The sequence below is a fragment of the Physeter macrocephalus genome, chromosome 20 (genome assembly GCF_002837175.3).
Source record: "Physeter macrocephalus isolate SW-GA chromosome 20, ASM283717v5, whole genome shotgun sequence".
NCBI classification, from domain to species: domain Eukaryota; kingdom Metazoa; phylum Chordata; class Mammalia; order Artiodactyla; family Physeteridae; genus Physeter; species Physeter macrocephalus.
Genome location: NC_041233.1, coordinates 5,601,398 through 5,621,702, shown reverse-complemented (window position 1 = coordinate 5,621,702; position 20,305 = coordinate 5,601,398). Strand labels below are relative to the sequence as shown.

General features: G+C 40.8%; 1 protein-coding gene, 1 long non-coding RNA gene and 1 other non-coding gene across 3 annotated transcripts; all 3 read left to right on the top strand.

Annotated features, from left to right (window-relative positions):
* Positions 1 to 2,359: 2,359 nt before the first annotated feature.
* TOMM20 (translocase of outer mitochondrial membrane 20) lies at positions 2,360 to 14,930 on the top strand. The gene is made up of 5 exons (XM_007129762.4): positions 2,360 to 2,612; positions 6,909 to 6,955; positions 9,053 to 9,134; positions 12,173 to 12,315; positions 14,068 to 14,930. The coding sequence occupies exons 1-5, from the start codon at positions 2,492 to 2,494 to the stop codon at positions 14,110 to 14,112; spliced, it is 438 nt and encodes a 145-aa protein (XP_007129824.1). The 5' UTR covers positions 2,360 to 2,491; the 3' UTR covers positions 14,113 to 14,930.
* Positions 2,623 to 6,810, top strand: LOC114484498 (uncharacterized). The gene is made up of 2 exons (XR_003677481.2): positions 2,623 to 3,276; positions 6,601 to 6,810. It is a non-coding gene; the product is annotated as an uncharacterized lncRNA (long non-coding RNA).
* Positions 3,077 to 3,211, top strand: LOC112062133 (small nucleolar RNA SNORA14). The gene has a single exon (XR_002890571.1). It is a non-coding gene; the product is annotated as a small nucleolar RNA SNORA14 (small nucleolar RNA).
* Positions 14,931 to 20,305: the final 5,375 nt, after the last annotated feature.

The window sequence follows — 20,305 nt, the reverse complement described above, 5'->3', positions numbered from 1 at the left end:
CGTGCCGCGGAGCGGCTGGGCCCGTGAGCCATGGCCGCTGAGCCTGCGCGTCCGGAGCCTGCGCTCCGCAACGGGAGAGGCCACGACAATGAGAGGCCCGCGTACCGCAAAAAAAAAAAAAAAACAAACAAACTGTAGGGTGGTTGAGAGACTCAAAGGCACAGGTGTTGCACTAACTGTGCTTTGTATAAATGTGTTGCCTGGTTTATTGGACTCATAGCAGTGACCTCACATTTACATGGCATTTACTCTGTACAACACAGGGATACAGAAGAACAGCATGTTCTTTGTTCAGAGTCATAATCTAATAGACACAGTCTCAAATTTCCAAGAGGCCTCATGTCATCTGTGTGGCCTTGTGAGTCTTCTGTCCCAACACCCCTGAGGCTCAGGACATACCTGTATCAGTTGAGGTGCACTTTTTGGGATAGGAAGAATCTGTATGTGTGCAGGATATAAGGAAAAGCTTTTTTTTCCTGTTGTGTGCAATCCTCTGACCTAGGTCATTTGCTTTGCTTTGGTGCATATGCCCCTTCACACTCCACCGCAGTCCTGGCAATGCACATGTACCTTGATCTAATTTCCAGTCTTTTATAGGGTCTCAGGTCCAGGCAGAAGGGCTTTCCTAGGCTTTTGGACTAGGCTAGGAGCTCCAGGTAAATGTTTCCATAGGTACCCTTGCAATAACTAATGACACCAACTATCCCAGAGTTGAGCCAAACTAAATAGGTTAAGTGGACAGTCCCCTACAAGACTGCCCTCATGCACCAGTCGCACATGTGGGGGAGGGGTGGTGTCTCCAGGCCACTCTTCTGACCAGCCAGCTACTAATTTGGAGGTTCCTACTACCCTCTCAGGTTCAATAACTCACTGCAAGGACTCAGAACTCAAGAACATGCTATACGTACATTATAGCAAAAGGATATAAATCAAAACCAGCCAGGGGGCTTCCCGGGTGGCGCAGTGGTTAAGAATCCGCCTGCCAATGCAGGGGACACGGTTCGAGCCCTGGTCCGGGAAGATTCCCACATGCCGCGGAGCAACTAAGCCCGTGCGCCACAACTACTGAGCCCGCTGTGCCACAGCTACTGAAGCCCGCACGCCTAGAGCCCATGCTCCCCAACAAGGGAAGCCACCGCAGTGAGAAGCCCGCGCACAGCAATGAAGACCCAATACAGCCAAAAATAGAAACAAAAAACCAAAAAACCTAGGCAGGGACTTTCTTGGCGGTCCAGTGGTTAAGACTCGGTGCGTTCACTGCCAAGGGCCTGGGTCCCATCCCCGGTCGGAGAACTGAGATCCTACAAGTCCCGTGGGGCAAAAAACAAAAAACAACCAGCCAAAGGGAAAGACGAGGGGCACAGGGTGAGGTCTGGGAGAGTCCCAAATTCAGAGCTTCTGTTCCCTCCCTGTGGAGACCGAAACGTCCCCCTCCTAGTACACGGCACAGTGACGTGTAACTACACAGAGTAGTGCCAACCTGGGAAGCTTACATGCTTCTGTGTCCAGAGCTTTTATTGGGGCTTCACTGTGTAGGTCATGAAGTTGAACTCCATGAAGTTGATCTCCAGCCTCCTTTCCCTCTTATCCCCAGAAATAGGGCTGACTGAACCTGGATCAAAGTCCCAACCCTCTAAATCACAACCCTGGTTCTTCAGGTCTGGCCAGACCCCATCAGGAACCATCTCCTTAGCCTAAACTGTCAGGATCCACTATGAATAACACATGCCTATCACTCCAAGGTTTTAAGAGGATCCCGCCTCTGCCTCTTTAAATTTAAACTACATACATAATGTTTTCAGTGGCTATGACAACTTGACAACTCAACGTTTTCTATTTTTTTCCTTCAATCTCTTACCCGTTACACTTTTCCAGGAATCGCTCCATTTAATTTTCTTCCACTCCTGAGGCTATACTGTAACATCATTTGAAATCGTATGGTTTCACTCTTCTGACCAGCCAGCTACTAATCGTATGATTATGGTTCTTGGGGCACAACGGATTGTGACTGAACTTGAAAAGCAAATTCCATTAAATTCAAACAAGAGTCACGGGTTACCTGCATTCTATAAAAAGATGAAGCATTTGTGATCAGCGACCTTCCTTCTTTGACACAAGTAGGGAGGTCAGCTACACACGCTTTGGAGTGTGCGCACAACCGCCACGTGCCGCCCTGCTTACATCAAGCTCAGCGGCTCTTAAGGTAGTGCGCGGCCTCCGGCAAAATCCCGACTCCTAAGCGAACAGCGTCGGCGGCGGCGCCCAAGCCCCTGCGCAGGCGCAGAAGCAGCGCGGGAGCCTCCGCTCAGGCACTGCCGCGGACATCCCCGAGGACCTCGGCCACAGGGGCCGGAAGTGACGCATCTCCGTCTTTCCGCGTCCCTCGCGGCGGGCGTCGGGACTGAGCGGTGCAGTCCGCGCCGAGAGTTCTGAGCCAACGGTTCCTTAGCGGGCCCCGCCGCCGCCGCCCCCACTCCTCGTTGGAGAGAAGATGGTGGGCCGGAACAGCGCCATCGCCGCCGGCGTGTGCGGGGCCCTTTTCATCGGGTACTGCATTTACTTCGACCGCAAGAGACGGAGTGACCCCAACTTCAAAAACAGGCTGCGGGAACGTGAGTGGGTCCCCTGTCCCCTGGGCCTGATGCCTCCCCACCCCACCCCGGCGTCCCCATCCCTTCCTGCCCCTCGCCGGGCCGCCGCGTGCTTGGTGGCCTCGTGGTGCTGCCGGGTCTGGGGCGGCGAGCGAACAAGCCAGAGAAAGGTGATGGCGCTGGCCGCGCGCTCCCAGGGCTGCCTCCCGGCCCTTGTGCCCCGCACGAGTCCCTCCATTTTGGAGGAGCGAGCTTTCCCATTTTGTTTTCCCCAAACACTTTCGGCGTGTAGATGCATATTCGTTTGTACTATGATTTAGGGCGGGGGTTGTGGTCCTTTTTGTTGTTGATCTTTCTAAACCTCTATTTCTAGCTCGAAAGTTGCGGAGTTTTTTTGTATTTTACGGTTTTGTGCTTGAGACCAAATTTGTGCTTGAGACCGATACCGAGCAAATCCAGCTCGGTATCGTTCTCAAACGATACGGTTGCATTCTTAAACCCTCTTGGTAGCTTCGTTCTAAAGGCTTCCAAGATATGAGTGAATGCTATAGAGATTGCAGGGGAGTCCAAAGGGCTTTGCTTCTCCTGTGGCTCAGTCTTATTTCATACCTGCGACATCTTTTAAGAGAGATTTACAAGAGGGGAATCGTGTCACCAAAACCTTTGTGATCTTTGAATTTCGGAGGTATGCTCGTTTGCAGCAATAGAAGGGCAAATTTGTTGCATTAAAAAATAACTTTTGTAACTTACTAGGTTGCTCAGTCAAAACAGTTCCTAAAATTAGAATTTATATGTAAGTTATTAAAGCCCAGGAAGTACGAAAAAGTGATTATCCTATTTAATGATTTACTGCTTAATTAAGCTAAAATAAGGCATTTCACGTGTTCTATAGTCACACGTGGCTAGTGACTACCTTACTGGAAAAAGTGCTCTTATACCATCTACAATATGATATCTGATTCTAGCTCTCTTATGTCTCAGGAAGAAAGGGATATGAAGATAATTTATTTATGGTTAGGTGGAGTAATGGAAATAGTGCTGTTTTGGATTCAGACACTGAGTTTCCTGGCCCAGATTAGTCACAGATTAGCAGCATAATCTTGGCCTGAGTCTTAATTTTCTTAGCTTGGAAAATCAGGTAATGCCTCTAGTTGGTTTTGTGAAGATTAAAATGTTTGAGGTGCCTACCACCATTCCTGACATGGAGAAGGCCCTGTAAATGCTGGCTGTAAGTGTAACTGTTGGAATTTAGATAATTTTCTTGTAGTTTCAAAAATAGCTGGGGGGTGATGGTGTGGATGCAGAGCTCTGTAAAGAATGGATTAACCTTTTTTTCCTTTGGAAACACTACAATCCTATTGTTAAACCTTGAGAAAATGAATTTTTGGTTGAAGAAATCATGAAACTATCGTTTTGGACAAATTGAGAAATCTGTTATTTTCAGAATTTCTTTTCCATCATCCTCAATCCATAAATATTTTTTCTAGTTTCAGCAGTATCCTGATGCCTTAAGTGGTCAGGCTTGAATTAGTAGCTGAATAACCCTTGGGCAACGGATTTCAACCTTTAGTTTATATCTATTGTAAAATAGTATAATGTAGCGTTTAGTACAGTACCCCTGGCACATGGTAATGGATGAACGCTAAAGATTGTTTATGATTATAATTATTTGATATTTTCTTTACCAAGTAAACCTTATTCAGAGTAATTCTGCAGTCTGTTTAAAGTCTGTATGGTTGACCGATTTTAAGAACTTGATGGCGTTTTGTATTTGTGGAGCGAAATTGATTTCAGTTTAGTTTAATTTCGTGTTTTTGTACACTAATTCCTAATAGAATATTTACATCTATAATAAAAGGGCAGCGTTTTTCAAATCAGTGTTTGTTTGTTTTTTTATTATTATTAAGGAAAACAGACTTAAGATGTTTAAAATAGGTTTGAGGTTAGATCTGGGATTGTAATTTATTCAGTTTTTTTTAAACCTTCCATTAGTAAGAGCAGATTACCACAACTCCTACAGCATAATTTATATCTAAATAATCACTAATAAATAAAAATCTACAAATTATAGTGCTAACTACAGACGTTTTTCATTATACAGCGCTGTGTAAAATGATTCATCATTTTAAGATATATTGAGTAATCTTCTCATTTAAATGAATGCTTTAAGAATGATTTAGATTTGGGGCTTTTTGTAAGTTCATATTTTATGTGTTTTTTTTTAGTCTGTTTTAACTTGTTAGGTTTACACAGTAGCACTTTGGACTGATTTCTAGCAAATATTGAGTCGATTTGCTGATTGAATGTGTAACTCCTTGGTTTTTCAGTGTGTTCTGTGTCCTTTTGTCACAGAGATCCTATTTGATATTGTCCTTGAAAATAAGTTAATGTAATAAGTTAATTGTCTTATAAATTAAACCACAATTTTAATCTTAACAGCTATAAATTTAAAGCAACTAAGCGATCTTAAAATTTGGTAACTATCAAACATTCAACAACAATCATGCGTTCTTCTCCACTCCATTAAAAAAAAACCTAGAAGATTGGAAACTAAGTTTCCTTCTACTGTTTCATTATCATTTTTGTCATTTTCCATAATTCTGACTTAGCATATTGTATTTCTCTGTTTATTCCACAAATTTTCCAGGTTTACTTCTGAGGTGCTATAACATGGCGATGATAATAGGGTTACTATGAGGATAAAATAAACTAATTAATAACATTTAGAATAGTGTCTGGCATGTAACATCTGAAACAGGTGCTTAACCTTAACATCCAAGTGTTCAATGTCCAATTCCTCTGTGAAGTCTTTCTCTTCTAGTTGTAGTACCCTCCCAGCACTAGGCTGTACTGTGATACTTAGTAATTAGTTAATATAGTCTGGTTTTCAGTCATTATTTTCTGCCTAAAGAGGGCTGAACGAAACCCTTAGTTAAGCAAATTGGGGGTAGAATATGTTATGCATTGTTTCCCCACAGTTGCCCAGTGATGAACACCTAGCAAAGGTAGCTGGTGGGGAAAACAGGCAGTCTTTCAAAATAATATGTAAGATAGCTTTAACCTATATTTTTTTGTTAAAAGTGCTAAGACAGTTTTTAAGCCTTAGAGTTGTAGCACTTTATGTAATCTGGGGGCTAGAGTTGGCCAGAGACACTGGTGTGGTTAAACCTAGTTTGTAAGTGTAGATAAGAAAAGGTTCCCTGACTGTAGTAAATTAACCATCTGTCTGCACTTAGGCAAACAGGTCACTGCCTCTTTAGTCATGTATTGAAATTTGGATTTATAGAATGCTTTAAGGCTTTAAGAGGACATTTGCACCGTCTCAATACACTGAATGCTTATATCTCACGATACCAACCAGGCACTGTTTAAAAATACATTAACTCATTTAATCCTCATATCAACTCTATGAAGCAGGTATTGTTCATAAACCAGTTGTTACATTACAGAGAAGGAGAGACACCGGTTAACTAACTTGCCCAAGGTCACACTGCTCGTCAGTGGGAGATCTGGGGTGTAAAGGAGGCCCGAGCTTCCTTGTGCCAACTCTGTTTCACATGGTGTACGATTAAACAACTTAAAATACTGTTAGTGTCCTATTACTGATTTGGTTTTAAGGGTTGACTGACAGATTTAAACAACATCACTTACTTCTAAGATTTGTAGTATTGCTATTTCATATCAAAAAATAAACAAAAAAACCAAAACAACTTACTTTAGGCAGAGGGTTTTTTTTTCTTAACTAGCTGGCCATAGTTGAATTAAGAATCATTTCTGAGTGCTACCCTTCTTCCCTCTTATTTTTGCCAAATGCCTAAAAACTGTGCTTTTTTTTTTTATTTTTAAAGAAAACTGTCAAATGCTGGGGGTTTTGTTGGTTTTTTTTTTTCCCTATTTAAGAATGCCAGGTAGTTTTCAAGTCAGTGAAGACAGAGTCTGTTATATTTCAGCAATAAAGCTCCGAAACAACAGCGGCTTGAGTCTTGTTCGTGTTTCATGTCCTGTGTAGGTTGAAGGTGGGAGGAGAGGCTTGCTTTGCTTATGATAATTACTCAAGAGACCCAGCGGCTGGAACTGTCTCCATCTTGTAAACTGCTCATCCAGGTGCCTGAGAGGGAAGGAAAGCGCTCCTGCCCAGAAATGTCCTATTGTGTATAGCTCATTGACCAGAACTATTTTTATGACCCTGACAAATCACAAGAAGAGAGCTTGAGTCAGGCATGTTTTGCAAGTAGAATGAATGACTGCCACAGCATTTAGACTTCCTTTGATTCCCATTTTAATAATGATGAAATGAAAATATTACCTTTCTTGCAGGAAGAAAGAAACAGAAGCTTGCCAAGGAGAGAGCTGGACTTTCCAAGGTAATAATCTCTTTTAGAGAAACAATTATTTTACAGTCTACTTCAAATGTGTATTTTGAGAATGCTGATTGGTATCAGACATTGATTTTGTTTTAAAATATAATTTGTTGCTTTTAAGAGTACTTATTAATAACTCTGTTCAACTGCAGATTTTCCAGTCCTTCCTTATTTTCCCTTTGTCCGCCATCATAGCTCATAACTTACTTTGCGAGCAATATTTAAGGGGTGGTAAGATGATAGGCCCCAGAAGACATTTATACTAAAAAGTTCAAACTTTCTCACTTAGCTGCTCCAAAATAATAAAATAACACATTTATTATTAATTTAATTTTCCTTCGTACAAACTTGCTTTAAAAGAGCCACGTTATTCATTTTGAAAATTACATAAGATTATTCACACTCACTGGTCCAGAATCCCACCACCTGTCAGATTTTTACCTTGTAACATGTAAATGTAGGCATAAATCTTCTTATTCATTTTTTTCTTTTCATAGATCCTGTGTTCATGATTATTTTTAATGACTACATAGGTTTATCTGCTTTATAAAAAAATGTGTGACATGTGTAAGTAAATTAAGAAAGTAAATGTTAATCATTGTGCATAGAGCTTTTTTTTTTTTTTTAATTGAAATTAGTTCCATTGTCCGGGTGCCTGGCACTTGGACCTACTGGATTAGTAGTGGTTCTTTTTAAAGCAAGTTGAAGCAATGAAAAAATTAATAAATGTTACATTTGAGTAATTTAACACAGCTGACTGACTGGATGTGATAATAGTGAGGTGAAACTTGGAGGCGACCACTTTGTTTTCCCATTATTTCCAAACTACCTTTCTGAAATACGTAATATCTTCATTATGTTTTCAGTAGCCTTATCTTTCTAAGGATATAGGAAAATGAATGTATTACAGGCATGCCTTAGAGATACTGCAGGTTTGGTTCCAGACCACTGTAGTAAAGGGACTTCGTCAGTAAAGTGAGTCACATGAATTTTTTTTTTTTTTTTTGGTTTCCCGGTGCATATAAAAGTTGTGTTTACATTATACTGTATTAAGTGTGCGTAGCATCGTGTCTAAAATAACTGTACATACCTTAATTAAAAAATAATGCTGTTGGGAAAATGGCACCAATAGACTTGCTTGACACAGGGAACAGCACAGTATATGAGAAGTGTAATGAAGTGAAGCACAATAAAATGAGATATGCCTGTATAGCCATGTGCATCAGTGTGTGTTTTTAGATTCAGGTATAATCATATTCTTGCCGTATGCTGGGGTAGTCAATGAAAGATGCCTCCACTTTTAGAAATTTAAATGTTTTCACCTATGTTGGTAATAAGAGCGTATATAATAATAAGAACTAAAAACTTCCGTTAATAGAAGTCTAGGTTTTTAAATAAAAAGGGACTTTTAAAATGTTTTAAATAAAACATTTTAAAAATGTTTTACATTTTTTAAAAAGATAATGCATATAGCTGGTGGCTGTAATCACCATACCATAATCATTAATCATTCAATCTGGTAATATGTAACAAACTATAAAACAAAAACACAGAAATGCAAAATTATTTACATAAGGCCGTTTGTTTGTAATAGCAAAAAAATTAGAAGCAGCTCAAATGCCCAACAGATAGATCATTATTATGCAGTCATATATTCCTCAATGGTATGTTCTATTGCTGTTTAAAAATAGCTAATCTTATAGATGCATGTAAAATCTATACAAGACAGTGTTGGATGAAGAGAACAAATAGATTATAGTTAAATAAAAATCTATGATAATGGCCATCAAAAAATAGTGTAAATTGTAAAGTGCATATTTTATGGTAAAGATATTTGTACTCTTTACTTTTTACTTTAGGTTTGATTCACAGTTTTCTAAGAACAAATACCAGTTTGATCAAAAACTATTTTTTCTTGCATTTATTTGAATGTAGATACTAACCTCTAATCCTTGCGAGTGTTGTTGAAGAGTGAATTTCTTTTTTTTGTCAGTTTTCATAATGAGCTCTTCAGGTTTTTTTAGTGGCGTGATTTTTTGTATTGTTTATATCCCTGGATTAATTTTGGTATCAGTTGCTAAATATTCTATTTCTAAACAGTTACCTGACCTTAAAGATGCTGAAGCCGTTCAGAAATTCTTCCTTGAAGAAATACAGCTTGGTGAAGAGTTACTAGCTCAAGGTAATTAATATTCCTTAAAAGACTAGGAAACAAGATAAAATCCTTCACACTAATATAAACTTATGGTGATGAGGGGCTTTTGTAATGTAGTGTGGCTATTTTTTAAAAAGATACTGTAAATATTTCAAGACAAGTTTTTAGGCATTTAATAATACGAGACGTTTAATAATATGAGGACAATAAGTAATCTTTACAAATGAGGTTGCTTTTAAGTACTTTAGAGAATACAGTCATAGTGTAATATATAAATAGTGACTGAAAGAATATCTGGGAGTATAATTCCCTCAACTCCTTCATCTAATCTTCAGGTCTTTTCTAGTACTTATAGGAAGGAATGGCTAATATAAGTCCCAGAGAAAGTTGAAGGTTAATTTACCTGATCAGAAGTATTTATAAATATTTTTACTGTCAAATTAGCTTTTATCTCAAAGTAGCTTTGAAGTAGTTGCTGTCATTAATAAAAGTAGTATCTAGTGTCAACTTGTTTTTCTTATTCTCACTGTTATAATAGATTTAGATAGTATTGAACTACATGATGCAGGTCATTTGTGGGGTCTTTTTTTTCCCCCCTTTTTTTTAATGGGGAGAGATTAAAGGTTTACGATGGTGATATCATTACTTTTTATCATGTCTCCCATTTCATAAGAAATAATTCTTGAAGGAGGTCAGGGAGGCAGTAATTGTTTTTTATTTGATTGGTATAGTAAGCTGCTAATATTTATAAATTAAAATGGAAATGTCTTGCTAAGAAATAATTGACTATTTTCACAATATAAGAAAAATATGAAGTTTAATCATAGGGCAAGGTAAAGCACTTAAATCCTCATAAGGATCATTTGAGAGGCTATGATTATATTACTTTAATATCTGAAAAGAAAAATAAGCATGTATAATGATATGTGTCTAAGGATAGAGTGTATGTTTGAGTTATATTGGCGATCCATGTACTGTGGGCATCTGTCTATTTGTCTTGAGCCTTTAGATCCAGATGGAAAAGAAAAGTTAACTCATGGTGGTGGGGGGATGGGAGGGTGTCACGGAAGGATAGGGAAGAGTTGTTCTTTTTCTCAGGCGTATGTTATTCCCGTTTCAGCCCAGCACACCCAGAGGGGTACTTAACTCAGCTGCCAAGCTGCCTTTTCTTCTGGTGGAATCTACCAACCCAGCCCGAGGTAGAAGACTCAGGTGGTTAGAATTTGGGTAAAGTAAGCCATGAGAAAGCATAAGCAGCTTAGGCAGGGAGCGTCATTGCTTGGCAAGGCCTCCTTCGTCCAGGGGTCTTCCATAAGCATACTCGATTAGCTGAGCAAGATCTCATCTCAGGATATGTGAATGGGATCGAAGCTGCAAGGGCAGAGAGGAAACGGTTTGTTCACTTGCGCTGAATTGCTGTGGTTGTTCATGAGTGGTTTCCAGTGTGTTTAGAAGTTCCAGGAGGTGTCTCAGAGGATCCCCTGTGTTCTACACATACCACTCTGGTATAGCCACTCTATTTCTGTTTAATAATCGGAATTCATATCCTCAGAGAACAGTATGATCCCGTCTGGTGGTTGTAAGTTCAGTGGCTTGAGGATTCAGTGGCCATGTGGCATCTTAATTTCCAAGTCAGTGGAGCCATTGTGTCCCCAATGGAAGTCCCGTCCTAGGTGGAAGACCTAAGTCTTATATTTTCCACTTTTAATGCTTCTTTGTAGAGTTAATGCTTTCTTCAGTTTGAATACTTCTAGTGAAAATGCTAGGTAGCAGGCAGTTCCTTCTCATTTACCAGTCTTCAGTCCCTTATTTGGTCACATTCTTACTCAGGGGTTGGAAAACTTTGTTTACTGGTTTATTATATTTGTGGGTTTTTTTAAAGTTTAATTTAATTTTTATTTTTTTGGTTTATTATAGATGATACTACTCAGGAGCAGCCAGATAGAACAGATGCATAGGGTTAGGGGGTGGGGAACTTTCATGCCTTCTCTGGAGGTGCCACCCTCCTAGTACTTTGATGTATTCACCAACCCGGAAGCTCAGGAAATAATTTCTTGACATAATCAGAATTTGTTCAGTTTCACGGAAAGAGTTACAAATGGCACAGTCCCTACATTAAATTGCTAACAAACTAAGATTAAAAATCAGTGAATAGGAGAACCAATGAAAAAGTCTACAACAGAAAATGAGTTAGCTACCAATCAGGGAAACATTTTCACGTGTCCTTCAGGCTGCACCTTGAATTCCCTGAGAGGGAGGGAGGGCCTAGGCCCTGGGGAAAGGGAGAGCATTCTGCTCAGCACAGCAGTGTTTCATGGCGACTTCCATCCTGTAACACTTGGTTTGTTCTTCCTCTACTGTGTCATAAAAGGATTATATGATGCTTTCAGTGCCGTTGGTATTATAAAACATACCACTTGATATCTGGCTATCAGGTCAGCAAAAGTTGTAGCAACATCACCTGTGAAGGAAGCTCAGGATGACAAGTTGACTGCGATTGAGGTCCTATAAATGGATAAGTGCATCCAGGATTGTTTGGCATTGTTTGCTGTTGGATCCGCAGAGAGGATGACTGCCAGTGATGACTAGATTCAGAAGAGATTAAAGGCCTTTAGGGTGTCTACTTACATGTGGTGATATTCATATAGTATAAGGGATTAGTTTAAAGTGAAATTGGGCCTGTCTACCTCAGTCCCCCAATTTTCCAGTTCTCTTTTCTCACAGAAAATATTGTTTCATTGTTAGCAATTTCTTATGTATTTTTGGTATATAAATAGTAGTAAACTTGGACATTTCTTTTTTTTTTAAACTTGGACATTTCTGTACCTTATTTTCCCCCCTTTGTATGTGTGTTGGAGTCCCTTCAATATCAGTACATATAACCTGACTCATTCTTGTTAATGGCTTCTTAATCAGTTATACGAGTGTACTATATTTTCTAGGTTTTACTTGAACAATGTTTTTGGTCATTTTCACTTGGAGATACAGTGAAGACGTTAGGGTTGAATTTTGGACAAAGGTAAAGGCTTTTCCAGTCTCATGTTATGTTTATGTAAATCTTCCAGGTGAATATGAGAAGGGTGTGGACCATCTGACAAATGCAATTGCTGTGTGTGGACAGCCACAGCAGTTACTGCAAGTGTTGCAGCAAACTCTTCCACCACCAGTGTTCCAGATGCTTCTGACTAAGCTCCCAACAATTAGTCAGGTAAAGATTTGAAATGTTATGAAATAAGTGAGTAGAATCTGAGAGTTAAATGTTTAGGGACATTGGCATTTTAAAAAGGAGCCTAGTGAACATGATGACATCATGAAACTCTCCTTCATGTAATGAAAATAGTACAGGAGATGTCAGTGCTTGACATTTTCTTCCCTAAGAGAAAAGCATCCAAATGAGGGGGCATAAAATCTAGTGATTGTGCCCAAGAGGTCAATTAGGAAATATGTCTTTAGTGTTAAATCTCAGGCCTTAGTATTCAAATCATCAAATTCAGGCCACTCCCAGCTACTTTCTGAACCTAGCTTTCTGCCTCTTGTGTGAAACCACGCATGCAATTAAGGGGCCTGGCAGAGGCTAGAGGAGCCAAGGTGGCATAGCTTGGAAATCAGGTCATAATGGGCTCTGGGTTCCCTCTGACCTAACTTGTCTGAAGGCCCCAGTGTCTCTGCTGCTTCTGAGGTGGGCTTCAAGTTTGGAGCTATTCGACTACATCCCATTTAAATAAGAGATTAAGCATAACTTAGGAGTTAATTAAAAAGCATTCCACTCATTTTAAATCCTTCTCAAGGAGCTCGAATGAATCTACTTTTTGGAATATCATGTCTATTAAATGAATTTTCATTGTTGATATAATTAAACATTAGTAAAATGACTGGTTAATTCTTTAAATTCATCTTTACAATTCTTTAAACTCATCTTTACTCATCTAGATTGGAAAGGGACTGAAAAGAAAAGGGTCCTAAAGATATAATGGAATGGACCTAGAGTCTGTCATACAGAGTGTAGTAAGTCAGAAAGAGAAAACCAAATACCGTATACTAACACAAAGATATGGAATCTTAAAAAAAAAAGAAATGGTTTTGATGAACCTAGGGGCAGGACAGGAATAAAGACACAGACGTAGAGAATGGACTTGACACGGGAAGGGGAAGGGTAAGCTGGAACGAAGTGAGAGAGTAGCATTGACATATATACACTACCAAATGTAAAACAGATAGCTTAGTGGGAAGCAGCCGCATAGCACAGGGAGATCAGCTCTGTGCTTTGCGACCACCTAGAGGGGTGGGAGGGAGACGCAAGAGGGAGGGGATATGGGGATATATGTATACGTATAGCTGATTCACTTTGTTATACAGCAGAAACTAACACAACATTGTAAAGCAGTCATACTCCAATAAAGATGTTAAAAAAAGGATTTAAGGGAAAGAGTTGGAAAATCAAGGAGTTTCAATCTTTTTTATTTTAGGCTAATGTGGTTCCCAGTCAGTTGTCAGAATCCTCTAAGATTATCTGTCTTTTGAAAGGCAGCATAGCATAGTGCTTTTGGAAAATTGACCTGAGGATGATGTCTTTGTATAATGACTGTGACCATTTACAGGCAGAAAAGGGAAATGTTTGGAGGTTAGAATGATCAGTATAGCACTAATTGGTATTTGTTCCTGTGGGAGTGAAAAGAGATCTTAAATTCTTTTTGGTTTTAGTTACAAAATTGACTAACACATAACACGATATAATGTTATGGTTCCTTTGTTGACTTGAATTTTGAGATGGGACTGACAATGATCATTATTTTCGCAGATAAAAACAACGTATGAAGTGTTAAATGTTGATATCTCAGTATGGGTAAACCTTAGCAAGATTTGATTCAGAGATTTGATACAAAGCATTTTATGTTGAATTTAGAATCCTGATTAAATGCTTATCATACTTCTAAAAATTAAAAATTCTTTTCTCTTTCAGAGAATTGTAAGTGCTCAGAGCTTGGCTGAAGATGATGTGGAATGAGAAATAAATGTCAACTTAATAATATCAATTTAAAAATATTTTAAAAATCTTAACTTGGAAGATGATCAGCTCTGGGGGAGTAAGGGCAAATAAGCTTGCTATGGACTGTCCTACACTGAAATCTACCAAAGTTAATTTTTACTTTGTGTAGATCCATTTGTCTGTTTTATCTATTTTTCTCAGTGAAAAGTGTATTTTGATAGGTTTTCATTTTATATAAATACACTATCAGTTACCGAAATATGGATTTTGTGTATTCCTAAAATGTGCAATTAGAATGTACATATATAACATCACATTACTTACATTAAAAATACCCAGTGCTCAGTTTTGAAAGATAGGCCAAAAAAAGTATAGAAGAAAACTGAAGAATGCACTTTTTTCTTTTAAGCTAGTACAGTTCGCTGTACATCAGATGATTGGATGGAAACTTGATTGTGTATTAAAACTGAGCATTAAAATCTTTAAGAGATTCTTTCCATTTAATCTCTTAAATATATCTAATGTGCTGCTGTGCTATAATAACTTCACTCCCACCGTTGATTAAATCAGTGGGCCTAATGTGTTCCGGATATTTATCTCCTTGTATTTTAGATATGTGTAGTTGCGAATAGCACCAGGAATTAGATCTGTGTACACCCTTAATCTAGCTGAGTAAGTTTCACCAGTTAATGTCTGCCCGCATTTATAAAATGAGGGAATTGGTCTGCTGATTCAGCTTCTAATTCCTTTGGTTCTGTTCAGCATTTTCAAATCCCTTTTTCTGAGGGATATATCTGTTTGGGCAACCAGCCCTTGAATTTTTTAATACTCTGAATTTTGCATGCTTGCCTGACTTAGTATATCTGAATTGATTTTTTTTTAAGGTATAACTTGTGTTGATTTTCACTGAAATCATGGTTGTGTCACTACTTTTGTAAATTAATCTGAACTTTAACCTTCAAGGTAACTGGGACAATATGCTTGTAAAAGTGTGTGTTCCCCTTTGCTATTATCGTCGTGTACCTCCTGAATTCCCTTCCAGCCTGATTCACTTATCTTGTTATGGGAATAAGGTATAACTTTGTGGCTGAAGACTTGCAAAGAATGAAGATAATGGGACCTTTTATTCTCAAAATAGTGACATTATCTGCAGCCACAGATTCAGTATCAGACCTGAGAATAAAGATCCTTGGTACTTAGTGGTGTTTGTTGAGCATTTCTCGTTGTACCGGTTGCCTTTATTCTGTCTGAATGTAGAGAGACCTTTTCTGTGTATTAGACATTTTATTTTGTTTTTCTTAAAAACGTTAACTGCAGGGTTTTGTGGTGGTTGGGATGTAGTGGGAAGAGTTTGGAGTGTGGTTCTAGTTTCTCCCTCTGGATAGCTGCCAGCCTTGGGCAAGTCCACATGACATCTCAACTCCAGTATTCTCATCTGTAAAATAGCATCACACTAGGTCCCTTTCACATTAAAGGACTCTTCCTCAGGAACCTTCCAGGTTTGTGATCCTGAACCATAAACAGTGTGCTTTTTTCAGTGACAAGCCTGCATGCTTTTTGGGGGGTGAGGTGGAGTGGGGTGACCAGTTCAAACCTGTGTTGGTAGGTTCATTTTCCTAGTAGGATCCCAAATCCAAAATAGTATAGTGGTGATTGGTCAGTAATTGACCGTGCAGCCAGGAAACACTCTTCTGTTCAGCATCTTCCCAGACGGGGGATGGACTTGGGGCAGTCAGAGGGATTGTAGGTGGGGAAAGAGCAAGGGGCAGACAGCTTGGCAAGAGAAGAATGGACCCAGGAAAACTTACGGACTGGCTGGAGGAGTGTGAGGGGTCAACTTAGGTTTATTTTAGGAGGGCATGAAGACTCTGTGCCCTTGTGAACTGTAGTGCAGCCCAAGCTGGGTATCACTTGGCTTTCTGAGAAATAATCAGCGTTAATGCTTACTGAAGGTAGTGATAATCCTTACTTTAGAGCTGATTATGCCAAGTGCATCTTATTTGAGTGACAGCTTTGGTGCTTTAAAATTAGGTACCACTTTTGAAAGCTAGCTATGTTGTGTTAAAAACAACAACCAATACCAAAAAAGTTTTTTCCGTCTAGACAAGTAATTGCTGAACACTGCTTACTATCTAAAGTTTTACACAGTGATGGAACCCGGCGGTGGGGATGCTGGCCGAATGGTGCTCAACCCAAGATTTAAGTAGAGTGATAATAGCTTGGTTGTTCCCGTGTGCTAATGTTGCAGCACACTTAGGTCTTTGGAAATGGAAATGTTAGTGCACATTGGCATGCCTCCTTGGGCAGAGATCTATTGTTTCGGTTCCACAATTTGTGCTTAAATTCTTCAACTCTTACTTGGTTGGTCTTTATGTTTTCTAACTGCTAAAAACTTCTTGGAACTTCTCACGCTGTGCATCCATTCTTTTCCTGAGTTCTTGTATCATCTTTACAGTCATTACTTGAGCTCTTTCCAGTAGATTGGCTATCTCCACTTTACTACTAAATTTATATCGAAATTCACCATATCTGTATAAATTCACCAGTTCCACATCTGTGAAAATTACAGGCCTTGCTTTCGTTTCTCCTGATTCTCGGAGTCGCTGGCACCCTCATGGTCCGTCATGCCTCTGGCTTCCGGGTCTGCGTGTGCTGTCTTTGCATCAGCCTCTGTCAACCCATACGTAGTAGCTTAGTTACGTTTCTCGACCTGGGAGAAGTGGCTCTCTGTGGGAGATGTCCTGTGTGTCCCAGTACAGGTTGTGAGCTGTGTTTGCAGACTTAGTAGTTTCCCGGCCGCTACCGTCTGTACCCGGTGGCCGAGGCTGCTCTAGAGGTTTGTGCGCTCTTCCTGCCGGTGCCCGGAAGGGGCGGGGCTGGGTCTAGGCCTAGTGGCGTGTGTGGAGGCGGCCCTGGGCTTCAGTCGAGGCGGCCTGTCTGCTCATGGGTGGCGCTGGGTTGCCCGCCCTGTGGGTGGTTTGGCCTGAGGCGCCCCGGCGCTGGAACCTGCAGGCTTTTGAGTGGGACCAGGTCTCCGGGACCAAGGACCCCAAATGTCTGCCAGCAGCATTTATGACCCCAGAGAGAGTCGCAGACGCCCGCTACCTCCTGAGGAGACCCTCCAAGACCCGCAGGTAGGTCGGGCTCAGGCGGCTGTGCAGTCATGCAGTTGTCACGTGAGGGAGCTTGCATGCGCCGTCCCCGAGCGGAGTCTCTTCCTTCCCCCGCGTCCTGTGAGGCTCCTGCGATCGAGCCGCACCGGCTTTCACAGCCAAATGCCGGGGGCCCCTCCCGATGCCAGACTCCCCGGCTGCGGAGCCTGGCGTGGGGCTCCGCGCTCACGCGGGGGCGAGGCTCTGCGATGTAAGTGTCCTCTAGCTGGGGTTGCCCGCTCAGGTGGTGTGGGACTTGATGGTGGCGAGAGGGCGCCCCTCCGACCTTCTCGTGCTTTCTTCTTTACGTCCTTGGGTGTAGAATGTCTTCTGGAGGCTGCCAGTCGTTTTAATCGACGGTTGTTCAGTAGTTGGTTGTCATTTTGTTGTGCTCGTGAGAGAAGGTGAGCTCAGGTGCTCCTCCGCTGTCGTCTCCACAGTTTGTACTTCAAGAGAGCACTTAAAACGGGGGCTTTCCTGGCAGTATCAGCGCTGTTCTGTTAGATAAATAGAACTTAGGTTCACACCTCACTTCTGTAAAGTGTGTAAAACCTGGTCCAGTGTGTGTGGTGGGCAGTCGGTAAACATTTGAGCCCTCTTCCTCCTCAGTAAACTTGATGGTTTCCCATCTTCTTGAGAAACCTTTCTGACCTTGTTGATTCAGCCTATGGACCAGAGTGTGTGTGAATGTCAACGCAGAAGAGATTTTTCAGAAAATTGGTATATCATGCAGATACACAAAATTTCCTTTCTTGTAACGCAAAAAATGCAGTTTTATTATTGCTTGTGCCTCAGCTGCTTAAATGATATTAAAGGGCTTGGAGAAAATTTTGGCTTGGTGTATGTTTGCAGAAGTGAATTCTGCTGAATTTGATGATTCAACGTAGAATCAAGTTTCTTGGTTACCATCCCTTTGAGAAAGTTGACAGCTCTGCAGCTTCTCCCCAGGAAAATGCACGCTTGCCTTTGACTTAAGGGGGATCACAGATCCCAGGTTAAGAAACCCTGCTTTAGTGTCAACAGGTGAGGATTCTGTAGTAGTGTTTTCCCAGCCTTAGATGTATCAGAATCATCTGATTCTGATGGAATCCTCGTTAAAGCAGATTGCTGGGCCTGACACTGGCCAGCAGGTTAGGGCAACGAACATGTATCAATCAGCATTTCTAGCAAGTTCCCTGGTTTTGGTGATGTTGCTGGTCTCAGGTCATGAATGTGACGCAGACGGTGACGCTCAGTGGTGAAGTGGAAAATGTGAATAGGAAATCCTTATTAGAGAACACCAGCTGTGATAAGGTCACAGATGATGTACTGTATGTAGCGCTCTGAAAGTGAGACATGTGCTTAAAAAAACCTGCCGACTGTAGCGGAATGTAATTATTTGGCAGCTCCCAGTACAGACCATCAGTTATCAGACTTTATGTTCAAGATACGCCAAGCCATTAAAAAAATGCATTTTAGGAATTTTTTTCAGAAAATAACCCACCGACTAGACAGGTCAACTAAACAGAAATCACATTCCTTAAGCATGTAAGTTGTGAGTTTTTAAGTTTTTACTCCACATTTATGTCTTTGAGTGAATCAAATGGATTTTTTTCCCTTTTTAGATTCAGGTTTTCTGGAGCATCATATATATATAAAATGTTTATATATATGTATATAGATTGTTTAAATATTAATTATACTATGTATTTAAATTATATAATAAATTGTATAATATAATTTTGGAGGTACTAAATCCTTGTTTAATTTCCACTAATCTTGATAAGGGAGTCAAGTACTTTGACAGAGAAGCTAGAGGTGGGGAGTGAAGGGGAGAAAACAGGGACAAGAGGCTGTGGTGAAGCTGGAGCTTGATCTGAGAAATGGAGTGGTGCCTGACACTCAGCGTGCGTCTCCGTGTGTCATGTGCCCGCGTGTGCTCTGCACATTCAGAGAGAGCCAGAACAACTGCATCCCCCTGGAAGTTCACCAAAGTCCTCAAATCCAGGTATCCCTGCCTTTTATCACATAAGAAAGTAGACTGAGCTGGCCTTTCAGTTTGTTCCTTGGTTGAGTGGACATCTTTGAAGTTATAAAACCAGAGCCTGTCTCAGTTTACCCAGAGTAATACACCAGACTGGTCCCCAGAGAGGCTGAACATACTTACTCAGTGACCTCTGGACAGTGTTCACATCCCACATGCAATTGCTCCACCTTCTCACCATTTGAAGAGGACAACTTTGGTTGTCAGCAGAGACTGATTCTTTTCTAGACCTCTTTTTATCTTTCTTTTTTTTTTTTTTTTTTTTTTTTTTTGGCCACAGTGCTTGGCTTGTGGGATCTTAGTTTCCTGACCAGGGATTGAACTTGCACCCTCGGCAGTGAAAGTGCAGAATCCTAACCACTGGACTGCTCTGGAATTCCTTATAGACCAATTTTATCCACACCCCATTTCCAGAGAGCACTGCAGTGGTTTATAAAAGCTTCCTTTGCAATTCCCTGTATTAATTAGGACCCTAGTAGCAAGTATAGAAACCCAACTTGAATAAGCTTGAGAAATAGTGGCATTTGTTAGCCCCTCACGAAGGCCTTTACGATTATAGCACAAGGATCTCCGCACCAGGAGGTCTTCCATCTCTGCTTCTCACCGGGCTTGTGTCATTTCTACAGATAGACTTAAAGAGGAGGCTGGAGCTCTGGGCCCTGGCCACTCCAGGCACACGTGCATGACGCCAGTCACACTTCCTGAGCTCTAGAACGTATTAACTCGCCACTCCTTACAGCCTTACAGGGTGTGCCCAGGGTTGCATGGTAAGTGGAAGATTCAGGATTTATTGAAGTAAAAATTGTGTATGTATATTAAATATATAAGATGCACAGTGTGATATTTAATGTCTGTAGCCCTTGTGAAATTGTTACCACCGTCCAGCTAGTTAACATCTCCATCACCTCACATAGTTCCCTTTTCTTGTGTGAGTGGTGAGAATACTTAAGACCTACCCCCCCCACCATGGGCTTCCATGGTGGCGCAGTGGTTGCGCGTCCGCCTGCCGATGCAGGGGAACCGGGTTCGCGCCCCG